The sequence below is a fragment of the Bidens hawaiensis genome, unplaced genomic scaffold (genome assembly GCF_021521415.1).
Source record: "Bidens hawaiensis isolate Kalapana, Puna unplaced genomic scaffold, B.hawaiensis_p1.1 tig00001143_1, whole genome shotgun sequence".
Lineage (NCBI taxonomy): Eukaryota > Viridiplantae > Streptophyta > Magnoliopsida > Asterales > Asteraceae > Bidens > Bidens hawaiensis.
In genome coordinates this window covers 1584544-1599654 of record NW_027491065.1, presented here as the reverse complement: position 1 = coordinate 1599654, position 15111 = coordinate 1584544, and the positions used below count along the sequence as shown (strand labels likewise).

Genomic DNA, 15111 nt, shown 5'->3' with positions numbered 1-15111 from the left:
GAGCAGTACCCGGCATGGTAAATTGGTTCACAATCACATTTTCTTTACAAAATTCAAAGAAAGAACCAGGAGCTTGACCAATGTCAGTATGTCGACCATAGTACTCGCCTCCTCTATCTGACCTGACTAGCTTTATCTTAAGGTTAAGTTGATTTTCAACTTCAGCCTTAAAGATTTTAAACATGTCAAGTGCTTCAGATTTCTCTTTGATTAAATACAAGTACATGTAACGAGAATAATCATCTATGAAAGTTATGAAAGACGTATGACCAGTTATGTCAGGAGAGAAAGGACCACAAATATCAGTGTGTATGAGTTCTAAAAGTCCAGAACTCCTGGTGACACCTTTCTTATTCTTTTTCGTCTTTTTACCTTTAATACATTTAACACATTTTTCAAAATCAGAGAATCAAGATTGGGTAACACTTCATCCTTTACGAGTCTTAACATTCGATCTCGTGAAATGTGGCCTAAACGTTGATGCCACAGTATGGATGATGTTTCCAAATCTCGTTTTCGTTTGTTGGTGTTTTCATTCACATTATATGATAACAATGGTTTGGAAAATTGATTATCTAGTTCTAACTTATAGAGACTTCCTTCTAGAGAACCACAACCAATGACATGAGAGTTTAAAGTAATAGTGACTTTCCATTTCCATGCAAAACATTATAACCGTCACTATCCAACTTTGGTACCGATACTAAATTCCGAGTTATTCTCGGTACATACAAAGTATCAAAAATCTTAATACAATGACCAGTTTTCATTATTAATTGCATGGTACCAACAGCTTCAACATTCAATTCGTCACCATCTCCCACTCTAATTGTCCTTTGGTTTCTTTCCAGCCTCCGGATTGTAAGGAATCCCTGTATGGAGTTAGTAACATGAACCATAGAACAAGAGTCAACCTACCATGTGTTAATTGGAACATTAATATTAAAGGAATCAAATATCATAAATAGATTATTACCCTTCTTAACTAGCCACTCCTTGAATTTAGGGCAATCTCGCTGCTTGTGCCCCTTGTTACGGCAGAATTTGCAGCTAAGTTTTCTAGATGTGGCCTTTGAGTTGGGGGCTGCACTTGTACTACCTTTATGGACTTTGAAGCTTTTCCCCTTTGTAGTTTCCCTTCCTCTTTAATGGCTTGGTAGTGGTGACATGAACAGTATCTGGTTTTTCTAACTTCAAATGTTCTTCCTCCTGCACACACATTGCTATCAACTCACTCATTGACCATTTGTCTTTATGAGTGTTATAGTTAATTTTAAAAGCATCAAAGCGTGCCGGAAGAGAGGTCATAATGAAGTGTACTAGAAAACCATCACTGATTTCCATGTCTAGGCTCTTAAGTTTATTAGCCATGTCATTCATCATCATTATGTGCTCACGCACACCACTTACCCCATTATACTTTAAAGTAAGCATCTTCAGAATCAAAGTGCTCGCATGCGCTTTTGAAGATCCTTTGAATTGTTCCTCCACTGAGCCCAAATAATCTTTAGCATTTTCTGAATCAGGTATTGCTCCCCTGATAGCAACTGAGATGGAATTCTTAATTACCATCAAACACATTCGGTTAGATCTTTCCCACCTTTCATACTCATGTTTATCTTCTGTTGTGCTTTCATCAGTAAGAGTAGCGGGAGCATCATGCCTTAGTGCATAATCAAGATCCAACATGCCAAGAATAAGTCTAATTGAGTCCCTCCATGAGGCAAAATTTGCCCCACTCAGAACTTCAACTCCAAAATTTGGAGTAATAGTGGATGCTAGATTAATACATGCATAAGTGGCAGAGTTGAAGTGAGCTAAATAATGGGGTAATCAAAATAAAATAGACATAATTAATACGTTGAAGATAAAACCTATTAGAACACCAAAATAATAGGTTAAAATAAAATTCTATTTGAACATTGGCTTGCGTTGGCTATGACCAATATCCAAAAGTTATGAATGAAAACAATGTTCTAATTGAACGTTGGCTTCGCGTTGGCTATGACCGGCGTTCAAGTGTTATGAACAAATAATTGTATGGTTCTATTTAAATGTTGGCTTCGCGTTGGCTTTGACCAATATCCAAGTGTATTTATGAACATACAAAGAATTCGGCGTATAAACACACAAATCATTGTTGGGCATAAGTATATATTCATGCATGCTACGCCTATATATCATCAAACAACTAGCCGTTGGGTTCATTGTTTGACTATACGCATTAAATGAATTTTATACTCAACTGATTTGAATAACTTTTCGTTGGTTTCATCATTCAAATCATCAAAGCTAATAACTTTTATTATTATTATTAACTTATGCCATTAGTAATGCAACAAGAATAATAACTTTAATATATCATACTGTGCCCAATTTTAATCCATAGAATAACCAAAGAATTTCAGTATGAAATTAAATTGTTTCGTATTAATCTTATGCGGAAATTATGGGAAAATGATGCATAAGAAAATATCACTTTGGTGAGTCCCACGTGAAGTTAAATCATGTCAAGAGATTGACAACACTTAAATTAGTTTACATGAAAGTTCATGAAAAATATTCGTAATAAATTGAATTTGTATGATACTTAAGTGTGCCTTTTGGCTTCCTTATTTTATTTATGGGCAGTTAATCATAAATTCATGGGTTTTAAGCTTTTATGGGCATCCAAACGAAAACCAGCAGAAGAATGGAAAAAATGTATACGACTCCAATTATTACAAAAATCACTTTTTCCAAATGTGAGTCTGACATACACTCCACTTGATTCATGAATTTGTTCAAATCAGTTTTATCCAAAAACAAGAAAAATGAAGGCAGATTGTAACTTGTGTAAAACTCCATTTCATCATATATTTAGAAAGAATAAGCCGTATATGTGTTTTCAATATTCAATTTTTTAATTCACAAAATTTGAGTGGACCATATTGATTTGAAGCAAACTTTTGTGAGAGTTTACTCAACGTAATTATAGCTTCACACATTCATACAACAACAAAATATGTTCTTAGAGAAATGAACCGATCCATTCAAAACACAATTAGGTTCCAGTCGTTCCAATCTACTATTAAGCAAATAAATTTTAGGATTGAATTCGATATAATCAACATACGCTCTAATACCACATGTTGATTGTATCGTTAGAACATGGGCAATATTAACATGTAAACTCAATCATAAACATTAGATAAATAAATTATTAATCATACTTACTTGTAGGAATAATTATCTTTGAAGATGATGAATCCACTATACTAATCTTTCTTACTTCCCTTTGGATGCCTTAGTTTTGATGGAGATGGTGTGCATTTGATATATCATATGGTGTTCTATTGTATCTCTATTTATACACATACAAAACATCAAAGGGTAAGAGTCCTTTCATATTATGTAATTACATCCATCATGTAACTACCAATTTAAACAAATTAATAAGGACTTTTCATGATCATTTGACTAAATTCAATGAATGATCTAGAAGACCATATTTAATGTAGGTTATTTTCCAACATGTTAATCAAGCTATTGATGGTGATAAAACAGATGGAGCACATCTCTTTTAAATTAAAGAAATGGCAAATTATTCAACTGCAGAAGTGAATGAGGATATTGAACATGCTCGTTTTGTCATATCTAGGTCATCAAAGTGGTGGGCGCAAACAACGAGGAAGAAGATGTTAAAGACAATAATGATGATTAATAGACCGAAGGTGAACCAATTTGTCTGATCATTCTTCTGGGACAACGTATTTGTGTCATATTGTAACAAGTTTTGAGCATTACGATACTCCAAATACGGCTAAAGACTAATGTATTCATAGTAACTATATGTTATTATTAGTGCCAAGTGTGACTCTTGAACATCGTTAGGGTAACTAGATAGATAAATTGACATTGTTAATTGCATTGCATTTTTAAGACTATAATTGTTACAAATAAAACTATAAAACATTTAACGAAAATATTCTACCAAAGATAGTCAACAATTAATAATCTGTCAGTGAAGGGGCTGGTTGTGATCTCCAATCGACATGAAAATTTGAAAGGAGAATTATACTTCGACCATCAAAAGTTATTCTTAGTTTTCTTAGACAATATACGAGCTGGGCATGTGATACCTTGTTTTATAGTGGTGTGTCACACCTTTTTAACTCGTTTTCATCTACCAAAGAGTGTTTATTACATGATCCAGTAATTTATATCGTGTGAAAATTACCTCCTTTTGTTGCTCCTATGCATGAACATTTTCAGTTTAAGGTTTGTTTCATCTCTTTGACATGAACCCTCCATGTTTATGCGAGTAGTCAAATCCTACCCTGTATATTACATACTTGAAACCAATGTAACCAATTTATTTTATTTAAAATAAAATATTTATATAGTATATTAATTTTTAATTAACAATTTTTTTTACTCCACAGGTTATCACGGGTTTGAAACACAAATAAAAATAAGCAAATGACGATTGTATATTTTTCAAAGGCAACAAAGCAAGATAAAAAAATTTCTGGAAAAAACTTAATTATAAAAAAAACTAAAGAAAAAACAAACATAGAGGTAGCGGTATAAATTTTACAACACTAGATTAGAGTTTAATGGTGTAGCAAAAACATGTCTAATTTTGTTCTAAAGATAAACTCAAAATACGCAAACACCGCGAATCAAATTCGGGTCCCACAAGTTGCGCATGTTAGCATACTTTCCACCACACCATATGCGTTTCTTGTTTTAACTTTCTAGTTTCTATTGCGTGCATATGCAATGAAGCATTGACGAAAAAAACAAAATATATATTAACTTACCACCGATCATATAACGAATATTCATTAAAGTATATAACTAATAAAAATTAAGATTTACAAATTAAAGTCACAAATACAAAGAAAAAAAAAAGAGCCACAAATAGAAATGAAATATGCTCATAAATGAACAAACTTACCATATTATTTCACTTTACATCTACTTTTTAGGTGTTCAATAAATCGAATTTGAAGTATTATTATTTACAATGGTTTCTCTGACTTTATTCTATTATAATTTAATAGCTAAAAACCACTTTATCTCTAAATTATGTTAATCTTTTTAAGCTACCAGCATCTCACTCTCTATGCTTATTTTTTCGTTTTTATTATGTAACTTTTAGCTATTCTCGATCTATATACTTTTTCTGATTTTAAAGACGGAGTACGCAATAGAAATGTTATGATTTTTAAGTCGGGATTATAATTTATATGCAGTTCTGAGAGGAAACATAAAAAAAAAATGGAAAAAAGCAGTGCCAAAACTATAAGGGGCAAATCACACAGTTATAAATCTTGTATGAGAGACATATACGTATGGTTTTACTATAGAAACATGAGATCATGTACGTAACTGGTTAGATTGCCATGAGTTTAAAATAATTTTTAACACTTGGCTAACCATAATTAATATTTTTGATTGACTTGCAATTTTGCCATGGAAACAACACTAAAAAACATATCACTTTTTGTGTTCTTGTCATCCCTTTTGTATACTCTGGTCTTTTGCACATCAACCGACGGTCTCGTTAGGATACAACTGAGAAAAGAGAGTTACGATTCCAGCGGTCGTATCAATTCAGATTCAAGTTTGTATGATGACGGTGAATATATAAACGCGCTCGTTAAGAAGTATGCATTAAATGCTGATGATGTTCAAGACTCCAACAGGTCTGATATAGTAGCACTAAAGAACTATAGACATGTTCAATACTTTGGCGAGATCGGCATTGGCACCCCACCGCAGAACTTCACTGTGATCTTTGATACGGGTAGCGCGAATTTGTGGATACCGTCTTCAGAATGCGATTCTTCAGTAAGTTTTTCACACAGAATATATTATAAATAAATATCTAGCTTTGTGTTTGGCTGAAAATTTTAAGCAAATGGATTATGCTGCTCCAATAGGCATCCTGCTTTCTCCACAAGAACTACAAATCTAGTGAATCAAGCACCTACAAAAAGATTGGTTAGTCACTTTATAGCCTTAAATTTTCATTTTAGTATGAACTTGTACATTCCACTATGATAAGTTGTAGATTTTACTGTCCAGACTTGGCAAGACGGGCGGTGGGGTCAAGTAGGGTGAGGGTATGCTAAAAAAGTATCAACCAGGTTCGGGTCAAAATGGGCATTACCAAAATGAAATCACGTTGATTTGAGTCGATTGAGAAAAAAATATTAAAATACTTTTGCCTTCCATATTAAAATAGGTTAACCTGCTATATTCATGGACAATATATACTAGTCCAGGTCAATGATCTAGCTACAATGTACATCATAAATTTTAGCTTGGGAATTCATCCTTTCTCATCTATATACGATCAGTGCATCTGGTGATACCAATAGTGGGCATGTAATATGTGTTACATACTTACATTATATGTCCCTGTTGGAATAAAGACGCACAATAAACAAACTGAATAGAAAATGAACTGAGAACATGAATTAAACAAACTGATTAAGATTATCAACAAAAGACACAAAATATTGGTATTAATTTGCGTTCTAAGGACAAGCCCACTCGCAAGTCAGCGAGTTGGAGATGCCCGGGCAATCTATCATTTGTGTTAATGGGTTTCCTTAATGATTAAGTTAGAGTACATGAGATTACATGTTAGCTAAGTTGCGCTAACATTATAAATACATAATCGAGTCTTGGGTTATGTAGGATAGTCGTAATCAAGGTTTCTTGAGTTATATTTCCTTGATAATTGTTGCCCAGACTTGATCTTTTCACACGTTGATCGAATAAGAAAAGATGAGACAGAATTGACTCAACAAGAGCTTTATTGATAATCTGATAATACAAACTTTATAACAATTCTGAATGTTTTGATTCTTGAACATTGACCCCTATTTATAAATTACTAGAACCAATCCTAATCTGACATGTGTCATGGAAGCTACATGGAAGTTATAAACCTTCCATTTGACACTTTTAGACCCTATACTTACATGGACTATATACAATATAAACGTACTTTGACATAATTACACTATAACCCCTAAACTTTGATTCCCATGGATTAACCAAATTATCTTCCAACATCTCCCCCCTAATTTGTTAATCCATGCCATCAACATCTTCGAGTTTTATCTTGAATCTTTGAAGGAATGGATTCTTCATCTTCCTCTTGATCTTCATCTCTTGCACTTTGATTCTTCTTCTTATCTTTATCATCATCTTATGCTTCTCTATCTTCATCTCTGATAATTGCCATTAAAAGTGTTGGTTCCTCGTTTTCTTGCACCAAATTGGACTCGTATTGTGCTTTCCTTGGACAATCTTTTGCATAATGTCCAAATTTATGACAATTATAACATTCTACTTTTCTCAGATTTCTTCCAAATCTGCTTTGATCTCTAGGGTATTTGCTTCTTCCATCATGGTCATCATAACTATTTTTGAACTTGTTGCGTGACATGTCTCCTTCTCTTCCCTTTCGTGGACGATTTTCTTTGTCTCCCTCTTCATCACCTTCTTCGTCTTCGTTTTCTTCTCGACTTTTCCTTACGCCAATTTCCTCGTGATGTGATGGATTGAACCTTCCTCGCTCACAATTTCCAAATCTTCTTTCACGTCCTAAGTTGTTGTCATGACGTGAATATAACAACATATGTTGACTATCTCCAAGGTTTCCCTTCTTGAGCTTTATCCTTTCCTCATAGGTCTTCAACTTCTTGATAATCTCATCTATCGAGACTTCATCCAAGTCGGTACTTTACTCTATCGATGCAACAATCTGAATAAACCGATCTGGCACGAATTATATAAGTTTTCGTACAAGCATGGGTTCATCCAATATTTTCCCAATTCACTAGCCTTAGTAGCATATGTGTTAATCCTCTCCATGAAGGCGTCTACTGATTCGTCTTCCTTCATTTGCATCATTTGTAACTCCACCATCAATGATTGTAAATGAGCCTTTTGCACTCGTTCAACACTGACATGTATTTTCCTCAATGCTTCCCACACTTCCTTTGCCATTTTGCAATTTGCCACTTGCAAACTAACACCCTCCGCTATTGCTTGATACAGGTACGTAATCGTTGCTTTGTCCCTCCGGACATCCGGTTGTGTATCACCCGTAGGTTCTATCGTTTCCCATAAACCATTCACCTCAAGAATAATCTTGATTTGAATCACCCTAACCGTGTAGTTTGTTGAATTTAAAATTGGGCATTGATAATGGTTTAACGATCCTACCTGTTTGTGTATAACCATTGCGTTGGTATTACTCGGTCCTCCTGAATCTGACATGCTTTCTATGCTTATAACCTTCACTTTGACTGATTAGGGTTTCCAAATTATCCGTATAGCCAAACCTAACAGTTCTATATACAAAAATACAAAAAAATCAGAATACAATTTTGCAAACCTGATTTTTTTGTATTAACCGAAACCCACAACAATTTTCAGTCACCCTTGATTATTTCTGAATCGATACTTTTTTCCTTTTGAAGCATGTTATACGAACCGATCTAACCGAACCAACCCTTTTTCTCATTGTTGGTTTGAAATCTTTCAACAAAATCTCCTATTTTGTTGGCATAGATCACTCTTGATCTTTTCTCTTAGGCTTCTGATTCGTATTCAAACGAACCACCGCTGTGTCCGCCTTTATTTACCGGATATCACCTGATTTACAATAGCCCGCAAACACAATTACCGTGTTGCCTTGACTTCCGATTACCTTGCCGGAAATTCAAAATCGACGCTCTTTTTATATCACCGAAAATCGCAGCCGCTACCACCACGCCGCCAGAATTCACCGTTGTCGCTGCCTTGCACCACCGGAATACTACCGCTTGATACCTTCTCTTATCTGCCAGAAATCACAACCGACCACCACCACGCCGTCGGAATCCACTGTCATCGCTGCCCTACACTACCGGAATACCACTGTTGATGCCCTTTATATTCGCCGAAAATCACAACTGATCACCACCACAAATCACACTCTGATTTGTTAAAACAAATTGAAACTGGAATCACCACCAATATTCAATTACTTGTTGGAATCCGCTGCCAATCACCACTAATCTTCAATTAATTGTCGGAATCCATCGCCAATCACCACTAATCTTCAATTAATCGATCAAAGAGCCTGATACTCTAATACCAATTTTTGCCCAGACTTGATCTTTACACAAGTTGATCGATTAAGAAAATATGAAACAGAATTGACTCAACACGCACTTTATTGATAATCTGATAATACAAACTTTATAACAATTCTAAATGTTTTGACTTTTGAACGTTGACCCCTATTTATAGATTACTAGAACCAATCCTAATCTGACATGTGTCATAGAAGTTACATGGAAGTTATAAACTTTCCATTTGACACTTCTAGACCCTATACTTACATGGGCATTCTATATACAACATAAACATACTTTGACATAATTACACTATATCTCTTAAACTTTGATTCCCATGGATTAACCAAATTATCTTCCAACAATAATAATATTGGGAGTTGTCCAATAAGTTATTGTTAATTTGTGTTTCCGTTTGGTGTTCATATTCAAGACTTCAATTGGTATCAGATTCGGAGATGGATCGATCTTGTACTCAAAAAATCCTTTTCATTCTATGACCCATTTGAGGTCTCCGGTTGTTCTTGTTCGATATCAGCCTCTTAACCGCGTTCAATTTATTTATCACCTTCTTCAAACATTTTCATGATATAGCATACGCCTCCTTCAGTAGATATGTACATCATGTCATAATTTTTTCTATCAAGGCTAGGACATAAAAAAAACATTAGGTACGACCCGTTTCCTTTAACCCATGATAATTTCAACTTGATTGAATCTACAAAAGAACAGAATGTTGGGTTCATCTTTTCGGCTTTTACCTCTAAAAGTTTGTTTTTTAAAAATGTGAATAGGCTTCGGTTCCTAGCCATGTGTTCTTTGTGAAATGTATTCAAATACCAAATTTTATCCCATACTAGAGATTTAGTACCCATAACCATGAGTTTCTTTTTTCTTTATTTTTTTTTTTGTGTACACATGAATTTGGGAATATTAGAAAGCGTGTTGGACATACATAAGCAAAATGTCCAATTTTTTCACAGCTATATAGTATTTGATTGAAGACTTGTTAGTTGTTAGTTGTTTTTCATTGAGGCTGAGTGGTCTAATATGATGGTTGTTGGCCGAGTAATTACTTGAGGCTTTGCAAGTTGGTGGACTAGTCGTTTTTAATAACAAGTGAGTTTTATAGTTCAAGAGGTAATTAGGGTTTTATTAATTTTCTTGTTCACCAAGTTTGGGTGAGTCTATACATATTGCATATATGTATACCAAGTTAGACTTCTTAACCATTGTCGCACCCTTTTAATCCATACGACTAGACTTTGGCTGGAACATACATATTAAACTCAATAGCATAACATAATCAGTTGTTACTTAATGCTGATAATACTAATATATCCTTAGTTTATGTTTAAAGTATAATATATCAACCATGATCATTTTAACTAAAGTGTTAAAATACTATCCAAGTTGTTTGCAAATATTGACTAGAATTCTTGCAGGGAAACATGCTGATATTGATTATGGTAATGGATTGATATCCGGATACTTCAGTGAAGACAACATCATAGTCGGAGGTCTAGTTGTTGAGAATCAGGTGAATTTAGTAATCATGTCTTCAATTTTTTTTTTTGCAACAAGATTAGAGTATATGAAAAATATGAATGTACTTGAATATGAAATAACGGTATACTATCAGGAGTTCATTGAGGCAACAACGGATGTTGGTATGACCTTTTTGGAGGGGAAGTTTGATGGTATCTTCGGGCTTGGATTCAAGGAAATATCTGTTGGCAATGTTGTCCCAGTATGGTAAGTTTGGTTTATATATTTACACAACTAAAACAATTTTAGTCAAAAAGCCAAGGTGCAATAGCACACACAAAAAATCATCATCATCATCATCATCGTACTCAGTATATCCCACCAATAGCAAAGCTATGGTAGGGTCTGAGGAGGGTAAGATGTATGCAGCCTTACCTCTACCCCATAGGGATAGAGAGGCTGCTTCCGGTGAGACCCCCGGCTCGATAGTAGTTTTGCATCAAGCCTTGGACATAAGGCACATAGCACTCAATCATCGGGACACCGGCTGATCGGTGCATGTACCCTTATCTTTCAGCTATCAACGCCACTACATGATGCCTGATTAACCGTCACTTTTAACGTTATTTTCACGAGATTAGTAAAATAACGTCAAAATTAGTGCAATTTCACTTTTGCCCACCCGAGGGTTCACACATATATACATCATATGTGCGCACCGCAAGCAGGGCTAAATAGCACACACAAAAAATGATGGCATATAATAGAAGTTTGTTTGTAAATCACCTCTCAATAGAGTACTTATGTCAGTTCATTATAAATATTGTAATACTTATACAAAAAATATTTTTCTTCTTGTCATGTATACGTGTAGTTAGTTAAAGGGATTATTTTGCCTAGTCAATTAATATCTAACTTCAAATTTGTATAGGGACAATATGGTTGACCAAAATTTAGTTAGGGAGCGCATAGTTTCGTTTTGGCTTAACAGAGAAGATGACACAAACGAAGGGGGTGAAATCATTTTTGGGGGAGTTGATCCGAATCACTATAAGGGTATGCATACTTACGTCCCAGTCACTGAGAAAGGTTACTGGCAGGTTTTATCAACTAATCCTTAACTCTTGTTATATAGTATACTACTATATAATTTTATTTTGAATATATTTATTTGGTTCTTTGCTAGTTTGATATGGGGGATATACTTTTTAATGGGGAGCATACTGGTACGCATTTGACAAACAATTTAGTCAACTAGATGTTAGATTTTTTTATCGCATTTTGTGTTATTTTTCTTGCAGGTATTTGTAAGGGTGGGTGCTCAGCAATTGCAGATTCAGGAGCTTCACTGATTGCTGGTCCAACAGTATGCAACTTTCCATATCTCATGTGCACCGAAGGATTCAATTTTACTTTGGAACCATTAAATTTCTAATTTAAGTTGTTCAGAGTATGTTGTGATATTATTACCACTTAATTTTTTTATTACTTAAAAATGCTCTTTTCAGACTATGATCAACCAGATCAATCAAGCCATTGGGACTAACGGGATTTTTGCGGATTCATGTCGCATGGTGGTTACTTTATCTGGACGCGTAATATTTGATATACTTGGGATTGTGGTAAACAATTTTCTATTTTTATATACTAAAATATGATTAGATGTTTTGGTTTCACACCATATGTATTGCTCAAACTAGGTTGACCCAAAAAAGCTATGCATCCCCTTTGGAGTATGTTTAGGAAGCCATAAAGATAGGTAAGTTTTAATTGGTTGTTTTTTGTTTACACACTTTAGATTTTAAACACATGATTGATGAATCATTTAGGGTGACTTCTGCCTTTTGCATTAAGTTCACACATTCTCTCTATGCATTCCCTACCTCGTAATATTCAAATAATGGTATTTATACATGAAGCACATGTTGCTCACCACGTGCAGCATACACTAAATCATTACCATTTACTCATTTATTCTCCTATTTTGCACTGAGTTTATGTATAACTTTGGTCGCCACTTATGATGTGCAGTGCTAGAATTGAGAGTGTTGTAGATGGGAGTGATGGTGTGTTTTCTAGACTGGAAGGTAACCCAATTTGTATAATTTGCAAAATAGTAGTGGGGTTGATGCGTAAGGGGATTACGAAGAGCCGAGATATTATTTTAAAACTTGCCGGTGACGTGAGTTGCATTGTCTTGTTTAGATATTGTGGTACATACTATGTTGTTAATTTTTCGTTTGACGAGTCCCAACTTGCAGTTATGTAACCTTGTTCCCATCCCGTTTGGTGCGTCCATGGTTGATTGTGCTAGAATTCCTTTTATGCCTATTATTTCATTTAACATTGGTGACAGAGAATTTGAACTTTCACCAGATGAGGTATAATGCTCCTTAAATAAAGTCTGTGTTTTTTAGTTATAAGCCTAATTCTTAATATAAACACTTTTTTAATTTTCTTGTAGTACATAATTAAAATTGGCAAGGGTGCTGATATGCAATGCATTAGTGGCTTCATTTCTTTGGATGTTCCTCCTCCTCATGGCCCATTGTGGTACATGTTCTTATTATTTCTTGTTCATTTCTTTGGATGCATTAGTGGCTTCATTTCTTGTTCCGACTAGATAGATAAAACTCAAACTTTCCAAACTCAAGTAGTCCGTGTGACAGAAATTAACTTCTTGTACATCGCAGGGTAATGGGTGATGTCTTTATGCGTCGTTACCACACCATATTCGATTATGGAAATCTTAGAGTTGGATTTGCAGAAGCCGCGTGAAACACATCTTGTACGTCTTAAGTGCAGACATAACTATCTATGTTCTCCTTGACTTCTTTCCTCATATCTTGTGTAACACAGTAACTTTTAGTACGGGTAATCTGGTGTAATGTTGTTTTAAGAGTTTTTTCCCCTGAATATAGATTGTTTTTGGTTGATGATGTACCATAGGCCCACATCGGGCCTCAATGGGCTAATGATGGTGTTAGTATGGATCTAAATGACACCACACCTCATCTAGAGATAACTCTTTAAGAAAGGCCTTATAAGTTCTCAAATTTTTCCTCGCACATCTTATACGCTAAGCATGAGAACACATGAGATGATCCTTGCGGTATGCCTGATGGTTTTCTTCCTTGCCTCATATTAAGACAATAAGACTAAAAATCTTGCAAAGTCCATTCACCACAACATTTAGCACTTTTCGCATCATTTGTGGAACATAGTACAACTAGCTAGCCAACTTTATACTGGTTCTCGCCATGGAGAGCGCTCCATCCAGGAACATCAACGTACTAGACGACTCTTGCATACATATAAACCCCACTCTTTGTTTACTTTAGCAAGATCTTTGGACTTTACTTATTGTAAATTAACGAGTGATAACAAATTGGATCGATAATGAAGAATAATAACATAATTAATATAATGGAAACGCTTTCTTTATTAATTTTAATGTAATTGTGATGATTATACAAATGACAAGGGGAGCGGTATTTATACTCTCCGGTGATGGTTATTCCAACGATTACTCTAGCAAGGGACGTGACGGTTCACCAAACGATACGTCTATCTGTTCTACTTTTCATATTTATATTCTTTACACAAACTATCACCTAATTACAAATATGGCACTAAACTATACTAACGGTACTTTCTAATATAGTTAACTAAACTCTAATAAACTTAACGGGTTCGATGTTTAACTAACAGTCACCCCTAATCTTGATGTTGTATTGCGAGGTCCTTTACGCCTAGTAGTTTGCACATCTCTATGAATTTGATTCTTGGTAATGCCTTCGTTAGTATATCTGCCTTTTGTTCCTTGCCACTGATGTGCTCCACATCGATGTGTTGCTTCTCTAGGCATTCTCGTATGAAGTGGTATTTTGTACTTATATGTTTGCTTCGTCCGTGAAATACTGGATTTTTTATTAATGCTTTTCTAACATGTTATCCATAAATGGTGTCACTTTTTCTTGCTTCCAACAAGTCAAGTCTTCTAACAATCCTTGTAACCAGAAGGCTTAATATGCAATTGAGGCAGCTGCCATGAAATCAGTTTCACAAGATGATAGAGCAACTGTAGATTGTTTCTAAGTGTTCCATGCAATCGGAGCATCACAGAAATAAAATATAGTTCCAGTTGTGCTTTTTCCATCATCAACGTCCTTGTTATAGCTACTATTACTATAACCCTTCAATAATTTTCTACCTCCTTTCTTATATTGAATTCCATACTCGATTTTACCTTTTACATATGGTAGTAAATGTTTCACAACTTTCATGTGAGCTTCCTTTGGCGAGTGCATAAACCGACTTGCATATCCTACTGCAAAGTTGATGTATAGTCTTGTATGAGTTAGATACCTTAGACATCCTAACAGCTTTTGATATTCTGTTGCATTTACTTCAGCTCCTTTCATCATTCTTTGATAATTTTAGACCTGCTTCCATACCGTATTGTGTATGATTAGATTATAACATCCCGGCGTCC

At 34.8% G+C, this 15111-nt stretch overlaps 2 protein-coding genes across 2 annotated transcripts; one reads left to right on the top strand and one right to left on the bottom strand.

Moving 5' to 3' along the window:
• Nucleotides 1-1101: 1101 nt before the first annotated feature.
• On the bottom strand, nucleotides 1102-2847 carry LOC143560911 (uncharacterized). The gene is made up of 2 exons (XM_077049107.1): nucleotides 2760-2847; nucleotides 1102-1817 (listed from the first exon to the last, which is right to left on the bottom strand). The coding sequence occupies exons 1-2, from the start codon at nucleotides 2845-2847 to the stop codon at nucleotides 1102-1104; spliced, it is 804 nt and encodes a 267-aa protein (XP_076905222.1).
• Nucleotides 2848-5439: 2592 nt separating this feature from the next.
• LOC143560366 (aspartic proteinase oryzasin-1-like) lies at nucleotides 5440-13404 on the top strand. Its single transcript, XM_077048681.1, has 13 exons — nucleotides 5440-5838; nucleotides 5931-5991; nucleotides 10574-10668; nucleotides 10771-10883; nucleotides 11548-11716; nucleotides 11803-11842; nucleotides 11918-11982; nucleotides 12125-12238; nucleotides 12317-12375; nucleotides 12648-12798; nucleotides 12878-12997; nucleotides 13081-13169; nucleotides 13310-13404. Exons 1-13 carry the CDS (start codon nucleotides 5461-5463, stop codon nucleotides 13392-13394), a joined length of 1539 nt encoding a protein of 512 aa, XP_076904796.1. The 5' UTR covers nucleotides 5440-5460; the 3' UTR covers nucleotides 13395-13404.
• Nucleotides 13405-15111: the final 1707 nt, after the last annotated feature.

Coding starts and splice junctions, on each gene's coding strand:
- LOC143560911 (XM_077049107.1), bottom strand. CDS start 2,847: ATGGAGTTTTACACAAGTTACAATCTGCCTTCATTTTTCTTGTTTTTG. Junction 1,818..2,759: donor ATTCATGAATCAAGTGGAGT/GTATGTCAGACT, acceptor CCCATTATTTAG/CTCACTTCAACTCTGCCACT.
- LOC143560366 (XM_077048681.1), top strand. CDS start 5,461: ATGGAAACAACACTAAAAAACATATCACTTTTTGTGTTCTTGTCATCC. Junction 12,239..12,316: donor TTGATATACTTGGGATTGTG/GTAAACAATTTT, acceptor TGCTCAAACTAG/GTTGACCCAAAAAAGCTATG. Junction 12,799..12,877: donor TTTTAAAACTTGCCGGTGAC/GTGAGTTGCATT, acceptor CCCAACTTGCAG/TTATGTAACCTTGTTCCCAT.